Source organism: Anabrus simplex, chromosome 1 (genome assembly GCF_040414725.1).
Source record: "Anabrus simplex isolate iqAnaSimp1 chromosome 1, ASM4041472v1, whole genome shotgun sequence".
NCBI lineage: Eukaryota > Metazoa > Arthropoda > Insecta > Orthoptera > Tettigoniidae > Anabrus > Anabrus simplex.
The window spans coordinates 929,358,848-929,369,959 of record NC_090265.1 but is presented as its reverse complement, the minus strand read 5'-3'; the positions used below and the strand labels follow the sequence as shown (position 1 = coordinate 929,369,959).

The 11,112-nt window shown below is 35.6% G+C and overlaps 1 protein-coding gene across 1 annotated transcript; it reads right to left on the bottom strand.

Annotated features, from left to right (window-relative positions):
- Positions 1 to 468: 468 nt before the first annotated feature.
- Positions 469 to 9,000, bottom strand: LOC136874922 (uncharacterized). The gene is made up of 4 exons (XM_067148636.2): positions 8,884 to 9,000; positions 5,309 to 5,556; positions 2,730 to 2,907; positions 469 to 1,193 (listed from the first exon to the last, which is right to left on the bottom strand). Exons 2-4 carry the CDS (start codon positions 5,543 to 5,545, stop codon positions 967 to 969), a joined length of 642 nt encoding a protein of 213 aa, XP_067004737.2. The 5' UTR covers positions 5,546 to 5,556; positions 8,884 to 9,000; the 3' UTR covers positions 469 to 966.
- Between the last annotated feature and the right edge of the window lie 2,112 nt (positions 9,001 to 11,112).

The window sequence follows — 11,112 nt, the reverse complement described above, 5'->3', positions numbered from 1 at the left end:
ATGTTTAATGGTGTTCGTTCTTTCAGAGTCACAATTATTTATTTATTAACATACTTCATCTTCTATCGGTAAAGCGCGTGCCGATTTTTGCAGCTGAGGCAAGAGACGCCAGTATAGTATGGAAAAGCAATGGTCAACTGTAGGTAGTTGGGTGTAGAATCAGGGAAGCGTGATGTTGATGCTCTCTCTGCCAATCGTAAGAAAGCTGGATCTAATGAGTTATTTCTTTATTAAACACTACTTATAGCAAAATACATTAACAATTTATATGTATTCCTCGAATCGTTGAAACCACTTCGGCTCATTTCCAGTTTTATATCGATATTTAAGAACGAATGTCCTTCCAGACGCCATGTGATTACTGAGACAAAAATTCCATCCTAGCACTCTCTGATATTTCTTATGAAGACAAGCAGCCGGGATTTGATACTCGATCTTCTAGGAGAAAATTCAATAGTAACCTATACCACTGCACCTATGATGGGAATAATATTTATGCTAAACTGCCTGTACAACTTACACAAGTTCTCATCCAATTTTTAATGAAATCATTAGAAACTGTATTCTAGGAAGTACAAATAGTGTAATAATTCTGCTTATATTACTCACTAAATTGTATTTACAGACCAGATATATTAGTATTAAACCCTTAATATTAAATGAAAAACGTTAGTGTCTTGATTTATAAATTATAGATCCACCTTGGGATGCACCCAGGCTATTCAGAATAATTGCGTCTTACACAGTGAACAACATTTCAAACACACCAAACAAACTTAATGATTCGAATATGTTCGTGATTCATTTACTCTACAATGCTCTTCAGGCAATAAATGCATATCAAATACTTATCACTAGTTTTACAAACTAATATAAACTACTTTAGAAGTATGAGTTACTATTCTAACATATTTGAAGGAGACCTATTAATACAAGAATACAGCAGATATATTACTACTAATCTTCTCAAACAAAAAGTTTCCTGAAGAACTTGACTATGTGAGAGTTTTTAATTCTTGACACAAGAGAGGTGCGGATGGGCGATTTGAATCGTCTGCAAAAGAAGGGTAGAGGCTTATCACATGCTTCCAAAGCGAAATGTCCGGCGATGTGCATAATCCCACAGTGTTTGTTTGGACCTGGAGATGAGTCCAGAAAAGTCCTCACATAGCTATCGGACGCTAGATGACGGCCTGAAATACATAATTCATATCACATGAATAACTTGCAACTGAATGTATGTTCCTTGTCTCAAAAACCATGTTAAATGCTTTCCCACTTCTACTATAGCATTACAATCATATTTTTGGTTGCTATTGACGATGAGAAGTAAGAAGGATGGTTTAAAATAGTTTCACATCTTTCATAGTAACAAACAACACAATACTGAAACTCGATGTATTTCCTAATATTAACTGACATAAATGCAAGATAAGTTCTTAATTCTAATTTTTATTCAGTGGAATATGGAAATGAGAAAAATATTTTATGAAATTCGTCGTGTAAGGAGAATTGAACTAACTATATTGCTGGCCCTATCTATCACTCAGATGACAAACATTCCTTAACTAAGTACTCCTTACTTTCCTTACGGCATACGTAACTATCTGACGTCAATTATCTGCCATAATATATTTCCGACAGAATGTACTAAAGTAGATGTGGTGGTTGTAGTGATTTTCTGCAGTTACTACTCCAATATCAGAATCGCACGTTACGTACAGATCACGTCCGTATCTTTCCCAAGCTTAGCCCAAATCAATTACGAATACAGATACCAGACGGGGCACCACTTCTTGGATACAAGATCTGCCGCAAAAGAAATTCTATGACTCCTGTTAGGCCACGTCATTAAGTAGAACCCCAAAATATGCTAAAAGAGGGTTAAAATCCTACTAGAGGTTCGGCTTCTTGGTAGAATGGTCACCGTACTGGTCTTCGGCTCAGAGGGGTCCAGGTACAATTCCAGGTAGGTTAGGATTTTAACTGTGTACGGTTAATTCATCTCATTTTTGGACTGGGTGTTTGTTTTCATCACAGTTTTCATCTACACACAACAACACAAACTAGCTAACGCCGCAGAAACACGGGTCTTGATTTACAAATTAGGTAACTATTCGGTTAAATATATATTCTAGTATTTTCTAGTAAGCCGCACCCTAAATGTTCTTAACCATGGTTTGTAGATCCACCTTTGGATGCAACGTAGCTATAGAAAATAATAAACTCTTACGTAAATAAAATAATTTCAAATACACCAAAAACACAGTGAAGTGAATGTCATCATTCGAGTATGTCCGCGATTCATTTATTTTACAATGCTCTTCAGGCAAGAACTACACATTAAATACTTATCACGAATTTTAAATATAATAGAAAGTACTTTAGGAGTATGGATTACGCTACTCTTCTGAAATATCCAAAACAAGGCATTTCCTTCCTGAAGGGCATCCGGTCACAAAGCTGGGCCAAAAAATTGGTAATTAGGAAAAGACCATAAAAATAAAAGGAAGAATACTTGAGTTTATAGATTTTTAGAAATACCCAAATATGGGAAAAGGAATATTCTACTCTATAGTCACCTCTAAAGTAGTTTCCGCATTCATGAAGATATTTTCCAGAAGATGTTTTCAAATTTCTTAGGATCCTAGCTGTTAAGCAGCTAATAATGATCGTTTACTTATTGAAAATACTCCACTTAAGAAAATTCCTCCCATCATTTTATTTACCTGACGCGTCAACGTACTCTCCATGTTTTAGGATGTCTTGAAAACCCGCATGTATCTTCTCTATGGCTTGGGATTGGTTTTCCAATATCCTAACCATCATCTTGGTTTCGTCCAGTGTCATGGCCGTGGCAAGATAACTCTTTTCTTTCATACACAACTGGTTCGCGTCGCTCCATCCCTGAAACAGAAGAAATTTACAGAGCTTGTCTCTACGATAAAGGAAGTACTTGCTCTTGGCCTCAAGAATTCTTATGTGAAATATATCTTATGTCCTGGTATCTCTTTCTCATAATACTTTGTTTTCTTCCCCATGGCGAAACAGCCCCGGAAAAGCCTTGGCCTACCAAGCAATCACTCCTCAGCCCGAAGGCTTACAGATTACGAGGTGTCGTGTGGTCAGCAAGACGGATCTTCTCAGCCGTTATTCTTGGCTTTCTAGACCGGGAAAAATTTGCTGCCGAAACCTCGTAATACGTTACACAGCCAAATACTCCCACTGAAACTGAACATGAATGATACCATACAAGGGAAACCCACCAACACACAGAAGATATGATACATTCACAAATAATAATAATAATAATAATAATAATAATAATAATAATAATAATAATAATAATAATAATAATAATAATAATAATAATAATAATAATAATTTATAGAATTAATAGTCATATTATTATAATAATATTATAATAATATTATAATTATAATTATTATAATTATAATAATATTATAATAATAATATGACTATTAATTCTATAAATTATTATTATTATTATTATTATTATTATTATTATTATTATTATTATTATTATTATTATTATTATTATTATTATTATTATTATTATTATTATTATTATTATTATTATTATTATTATTATTATTATTATTATTATTATTATTATTTCAAGACTAAATATAAGGTCATAATCCCCCTGCAAAAGACAGGAGCACAAATGACTTGCTATATTTTGCACAGGACTTCTACGAATCTGTTTAACCACATATTCATTAAGATTAAACTCAGTATAAAGATTTGAATATTATCAACTACAAACAGGTACAAAAGAAATGTGTGTGACTGAGTTCTAATAACTGTTAACCTTACCATGCTATTAACAAAGTGAGTTATGCAAGACTGAGTTTCTAAAAATGGCTTGAGTAGGTCACTATTAGCATTTATAAATAAAAAGTTTGGCATTTTGATTCGTACATTTAGAATTTTATAGCGTTTATACATTTGCGACTTACTGTTTCATACTGTTTTAGAGTAAGGTAAAAATGTTAGTTTTCTCATAAATAGGTGATATACAGGGTCTTTCTCTCCAAGTGAGGCCTGGAGGCCAGCGCAGCGGGTAGATGGGCGAGGTGGTCTGAAGAGCACAGAGCAACTCGCTGAGCTTGGGACCGGGAGAGCGCCTGTATGAATTGCATCTAAATAACAAGTACACATAATAACGCATAATCAAAGTAAAATAATTTCTCACCTTGTCACAGAAGATTTTGAAAATATCCTCTACCCGTATCTACACATTTCTGGCTACATCTAAGGAAATTTTCATTCATACGCATTAGTTCATCTACCGAGATAGCCTCAATTTCTTCTGAAGCTCAGCGAATTTTAAATGTGCTCATCTGACCAGTTCACCCATCTACCCGCTGCGCTGCGCCGGCCCCACTTTGATAGAAAGACCCTGTATCTTGATAATATTAATACGAAATTGAAATCGCAGATTTGTAGGCCTAAAAGTAAAATGAAGCTACTTTATAATCAAATTGTACATTTCTTTTAAAATGATATAGTCGTAAGCATAAAATAGACAAAACATTTAACTAATGCAAAATCAGAATAACAAAAAATGCACACTAAATTAATTTTAGTCATTTTCATGAATCGGTAAAAGTGTTGAAATAATGAAACATACCTGAACATTTTGTTCTGTCATTCGTGTTCTCCTTTCACTTTTAATAAAATTGCATTTACTGAAATATATTTCGGTATTTTCAATCTGATAAGATCCCAAATACATTACTTGCTTGGGAAAGCTCTGAGAATTCGGGATAACAATAGTTAACAAAATTAGCAAACAGTCCGAGAGAGGAAAAACTTCTCGCTTTAAGTTCCCAGAAGAAGAATACAACACATAAATAAAATTATACTTTTAACAAATCGTCGTTTGCAGGTTTATATCTCATTTTAAATACATTTCACGTGTCATATCCTTCTCGAAACAGATTACAAAGTGGTTTACAGCTCGTGCAAATTGAAAATACAAAAATACTGTGCAAGCCTTTGTAAGCAAATCGTTTAATGTAGTTATTGCGAAAAATCTCCAACACTAAACACGGATTATTTCAACCCATATTAATGTTGGAATTTTCCAATTAACTCACTTATACTGTCAGAATGTTCGTAATGATACTGTGAAATCTATTGCACACATGTGCTTTTGGAAAATAATTTCTTTTATATCTTCTGTTTTATTATTTCATAGGTTAAACAAAAAGTTGCATTAGAATAATTGTTAAGGTTTCTATAGAAAGTTGTAGTGAAATGTAGCTTGTAGAGTGCTCACCAATTTCTCAGGATGGAACTTGAAGGGCCCGTCATAACGAGACGAGCGTTTATCCAGGGGTCCGTGATTCTTCTTCTCGCTACCTTTCTTCAATAAACTCGTGGGAAGTTTGGGAAGCTTGACCTGTAGATGATCTTGATACTGCTCTTTATTCGCGTCTGTTGAATGTGATATTGTTTCTCCGGTCCCCACGTACAGAATCCATAGTAGAATACACAGCACTGTCCTCTTAGACATGATGTGTAGAGCTGTCAGACATTGATCAAGTGTTAAGAAATAATTGGATGTAATGCTCATCTCATACATTCAAATTTAATAAAGTGTATCATGGTTCTCCTTGAACTAAAATACAGATTTTCGAAAAATTCTATGAATTACCCATGATTTCCACACAAACAGGCAAATAATGTATACATACATAGACATAGAGGAAGAGAGAGGCAGACAACGTTTGAATTGAGCCCAATATTGTGTACCTGATCCGAGATGTAAACCGTGTATTATTATTATTATTATTATTATTATTATTATTATTATTATTATTATTATTATTATTATTATCACTACTTTGCACCAGTCCTTATCATTCGTACAATTACTTTATTATGTACTAGCTGTAGTATCCGGCGTTGCTCGGATAGTTTCTGAATATTTACCTTTAAGATTTGCATTACCAGTTAGTTATGTGTGAAGTGATTTCTTTTAGAATTCCTTTTTGACTTGCAGATTGATATGTTATGATCTATTATGTAGTTTTAGAATTATTCAGATGTGTTGGATTTCAAGTTTTAGATTATTTAATTTTCGAATAAATCTTCGTCCTTATGCAAGCTCTAATCGACTGGGAAGTATTTGATCCTGTCAAAAATTAATAAGTGATAACTATATGTATTTAGCCGTCGCGCTATAGATACGATGTACAGGATTTCAACTGTCAATGAGACTGTCCCCCTCTCGCACCCCACCCCAAAGAGATAAAAAATCTGGATTGTCATCATTCATCTCAGTGACCCCGAAAATGCAGATTCGACTCTGTTTTCGATTATTTTTATATCTAACTTACCCCTCACCCTCACCTCAAAGGGGGCTGAACATGAACTTTAGAAAATTCGGAGTGTCACTATTCATTTCAGCGACCACGAAAACTATGGATTCGATACCATTTTAAATTATTTTTATACTAACCCCTCGCTCCCTGCCCATAAGGGTGCTAGGGATGTCTTACCCCCACGCGATTTGTCTCTTGATACTAATTGATAAGTGTACCAAGTTTGGTGAAATTGCTTCAGTAGTTTAGGAGGAGATGTGTTTATATACACACACCCACGCACACATGCATCAATTGTTATTTATTGTAAGAAGAATAAGATAAGATTTTTATATATAGTTTTCCGATTATTTTTATATCTCACCCCCTTCGTCCCCCACTTTTACTTGTAAAATATCCGGAGTATTACTATTCATCTCAGACACCCTGAAATCTATGGATTCGAAACTGTTTTTAATTATTTCTATATCTCACACCGCCTTTCGCTCCCCACCTAAAAGGGAGCTGAACTTGGACTTTAAAAAATTATGGAGTATTACTTTTCAACTCAGCGACCCCGAAAACTATGAATTCGACACTATTCTCGATTATTTTTATAACTAACCCACTAGGGATGGCTTACCCCCGCAGTGCTCGTTTCCTGATAGTAAATAATACGTGTACCAAGTTTGGTTCAAATTGCTCCAATGGTTTAGGAGGAGATGAATCATTTACCCATATATACATACATACATACATACATTTTTATATATACAGTAGTAAGACTTCACCCCCTTCCCATCCCCGCCCAAAGGAGTCCTATGAGTGCCTTACACAGCAGTATATTTTTTCCAGATAGTAAGTCTTCTGTGTACCAATTTTGGTTGGCAGCTATGCCAAAACGTACATGCATAATCTCGCTGCTCTAGAATCCTGGAGCTGACGTTGCCATGGTTACGACAGTTCATTTCTTTTATCCGATTCCTAGAGCAGGGGTAGTGTGGTGCCAATATCTCCGTAACGGTTGGTTTTAGGGCCCATAGGGCTTACCGAGTTTTGTTCTTTGCGTCAAGAGGATTAAATTGAGCTTTGTCTCGTCCTTATACGAAAAATTCGATATTTTGCCTATATTGGCCTATTATTTTTATATCTCCCCCCCCCCGGCGCCCCCCACCTAGAATTGTTTTTAAAATAAAATACAGCCCATGTTACTCACTGGCAATACAACTTTCTATAGGTGAAGACATTTTTAAAATCGGTCCAGTAGTGTTTGAGTCTATCCGTTACAAACAAACAAATTTTTCCTCTTTATAATATTAGTATAGAGTAGATTGTGTTCTGTTAATGCATTGCTTATATTTTTCGGTTTGTATGTTACATTTTTCATTAAGGATTTTTCTCTTTCTGTTTTACTTCTATGCTCCGGATTTATTTATATTTCATCTGTTGAGCTTTGCTTTACCTCTTCATTACATGTTCTACAAATCTGTAATTTAGCTTAGTTATCTTTGATTTCATAATAGAATAGTACATTTCTTTTATATGTGTATTATTTGTGATTTACGTAGTTAGGTGTAAGAGAGGGCACGAGCCCTGCCTTCGCCACTGCTTAAATCAAATAAATAAATAAATAAATAAATAAATAAATAAATAAATAAATAAATAAATAAATAAATAAATAAATAAATAAAACTTTAAGCGCTAAAAACAATTAAAGTTTTAATAATATAGATGAATAACTGTGGTCTCCGTTGTTAACCGATTAGTTCTTCTATAACTGAAGCAGTGATGACGTAAAGCGGAGATAAAGTGGCCGCATAAGAGGAAAAGCTCACCATAACAAATATTTACTCAATCATTATAATGGTATTGCTGATAAATTTCAGGGAGTTAGGATGTTGAAGATTATTAAATTTTGTTCAACTCCGGCTCACAGATAATAGATCATGGTAGTCTTATGTTTATAACCTCCTCTTTCTTTTATTTCCTTTCTCCCTCTTTCAAACTGTTTTTGACTTCCTTGTCGGAAATCAAACTCACGTCCTTCCGGGAGACCCCAACATGCATTTACAGCCTCAGCTAAGTATCGCCTTCAAGCTTGTAAAAAGGACGAATATTTCTAGAACATTGATACAGATCAGGTATTCTGAAATATTATTCCTATTTTTCCCATTTCGTCGGACTGAGTCGCTCAGACAATTGAGGCGCCGGCCTTCTGACCTCTACTTGGCAGGTTCGATCCTGGCTCAGTCCGGTGTTTTTAAAAGTGCTCAAATACTTCAGCCTCGTGTCGCTAGATTTACTGACACGTGAAATAACTCCTGCGGAACTAAATTCCGGCACTTCGGCGTCTCCGAAAATCAAAAAGTATTTAGCGGGGCGTAAAGAACATAACATTAGCGCCGTATTATTATTTTCCCATTTCAGTTCGGAGTAAATGCTCGGATGATATTTCTCTCAAACCATCGTCGAATTCTTTCCAGTTCCACCCCATACTGATTATAAATACACACTGTAAGGAAGATGTGAGTTCGGTTGTACTACCTACCTTGATGTAGGACGATCAACTGCTGTGATTGGCACAGGTTCACTCCAAACACTGTTTCCAGTATCGGTAGTGCAGTACTCACTAATTCATTGCCCTCTTTATGACTACCGTGTTCTACTTTCGACGTGATATCTTAACTAATAGCTGACGTAATTCCCATTGTTTTCCCATAAAAATCAAATGACTTATTGTGGACATTCCTGTCCCGATGCAAGTACGTGTTGAACTGCATGCAGCAACAGTACGAAACAGGAAACAAGGGAATGTTTTCATAACTAAGAATTATCGGGTTTCGTGGAATGCGTCACCTCTGTTGCATGATTACACAAGGTTGTTTGCCGTGACTACCTTGTCCCTGGTACATATTGTTAATTGTCTGCATTCCTGACATAGAGTAGCTTCTATAATAGCAGGCTAACATAGGGTCCTTGAAACATTACGATACTCAACCTATCCGCGAAACTAGTGGGTTGAATTTCACACTAGAATTTCCAAAGTTGAATTCATTACATACTTCCTTTTTCTCCATCATTATTGTCCCATAAACAATGAAAGCAGTATTTTATACCTCCTACAGTGTATAGTATAAGAGACATGCATAACATTAATGATCATAATCAAACTATACTTGTTAAAAATCAATTTTAACATCTTTAATGTTATGTGAAAACTCTTCTCCATATCTTCTTCGTCTCGTCCTCTTCGTTTGCCTCTTATTCTCTCGCTTTTACCACTTTCTATGGGGTCACTGTTTTTTAATAGACGTTTCCATCGTGCTTGGTTTTGTACGCATTGTGGAGTTAACCGCTTCTCTCTCATGTCCCTTTCCACTAATTAATTTTATTTATATTCCTGGACCTATTCCCTGACCGCTGAGCGACTTGACTTTGTAGTTCAATTCTTGTAGCTTTAAGCCTGCATTCGGGCTTGAACTCCACTGTCGGTAGCCCTGGGGGTGATTTTTCGAAGTGTTCCATTTTTACGCCAGGAACATTTGTTCTTATTGACAGAAAAGATTGATACCTTGGGTCTGTATATTAAGGGTCACGATTTCATACTTCCTTGTCCTACTCCCCTTTGAGTTGGTGCGATGTAATAGCAGTAGTAAAAAGTATATTACCCGACTTTCATCATTTTCTAGTTTTACCCGATTTACTCATCTTCTCTGCCCTTTACATGCATGTCTAGTTATGAGTAGATGTTACGTAAAAATATACAATACATTATACTTGAAATTCGTTTCCTTCCGTCAAAGAAAACACGCACCTATCTTATAAAATGCTGCTGCTTGATGACGCTTCTCTTCTAATCTAAACTTACAGACCACTTCAAAAACCTGTAATAAATTTCGTCATTGTGAATTCCTTGTAATTGGAACAGGAGCACCTTTCTGCGAATGTAATGGGATGAAGTTCATATTAGAATTCCCTAGAATGAACTTCTTATATTTTCCCGCTTCCCCATCATGATTGTCCCATAGAATAAAGAAACCAATAGTAATTTATACCTTCCACGCAACTGTAGTCTTATTACCTTTACATCGCCACACAGTTTCTAAGAATATTGTTCGTAGTTACCGCTCTTACAATTATGTTGCAAAAGGGGCTATAAAGGCTATCCTACATATTTCTTTACGAAAAGATACTACAGGTCTCTATTCTTTTAATTTTGGGTAATGCATTTTATACGGGTCCTGCATGGCTAAATAGTCTGTATATTTCAAGTAGAACATTTTTAAATGAGTTCCTATATGGTTAATAGTAGGTTTCGGTATAAAGCTATGGTAAATTCATACAACAATAGCTGTAATACCCGTCGTTAATGGGACAATCCCGAGGTGGTGCAGCTCTTTTCAGGCTCACCCCCATTGGAGGTGAACTGCATGCACCACATCCCAGCCCTCCTGCCATTCTTAAATTTCTGGCAGTACCGGGAATTGAACCCGGGCCCCCGAGGACGGAAGCTAATAACACTAACCGTTACGCTACGGAGGCAGACGGTGGGACAATAATATAGCATGACAAAGTTATCTATTTTCCCAGGTACTTTACGTCAGTATTCAGGCATGCTGTTTTACTCGTGACGCAGGAATAATCCCATCTATCGGAGATGAGTGGCAGCTCAAGAGACAAATCACATCACAAGAATGGTCAATGTAATGTTATAGTTGATCTGTTGTGGAGCTTTCGATATTGCAGGCCTTTACATTTAGTTTTCTTCCGACACTGG

What these genes read in the sequence shown, in the direction of transcription:
- LOC136874922 (XM_067148636.2), bottom strand. Translation starts at nt 5,545, where the DNA reads ATGTCTAAGAGGACAGTGCTGTGTATTCTACTATGGATTCTGTACGTG. An exon ending in AGTTCCATCCTGAGAAATTG is followed by an intron (nt 2,908 to 5,308) that starts GTGAGCACTCTA and finishes CTTCTGTTTCAG; the next exon opens with GGATGGAGCGACGCGAACCA. An exon ending in AGAGTACGTTGACGCGTCAG is followed by an intron (nt 1,194 to 2,729) that starts GTAAATAAAATG and finishes TATGTATTTCAG; the next exon opens with GCCGTCATCTAGCGTCCGAT.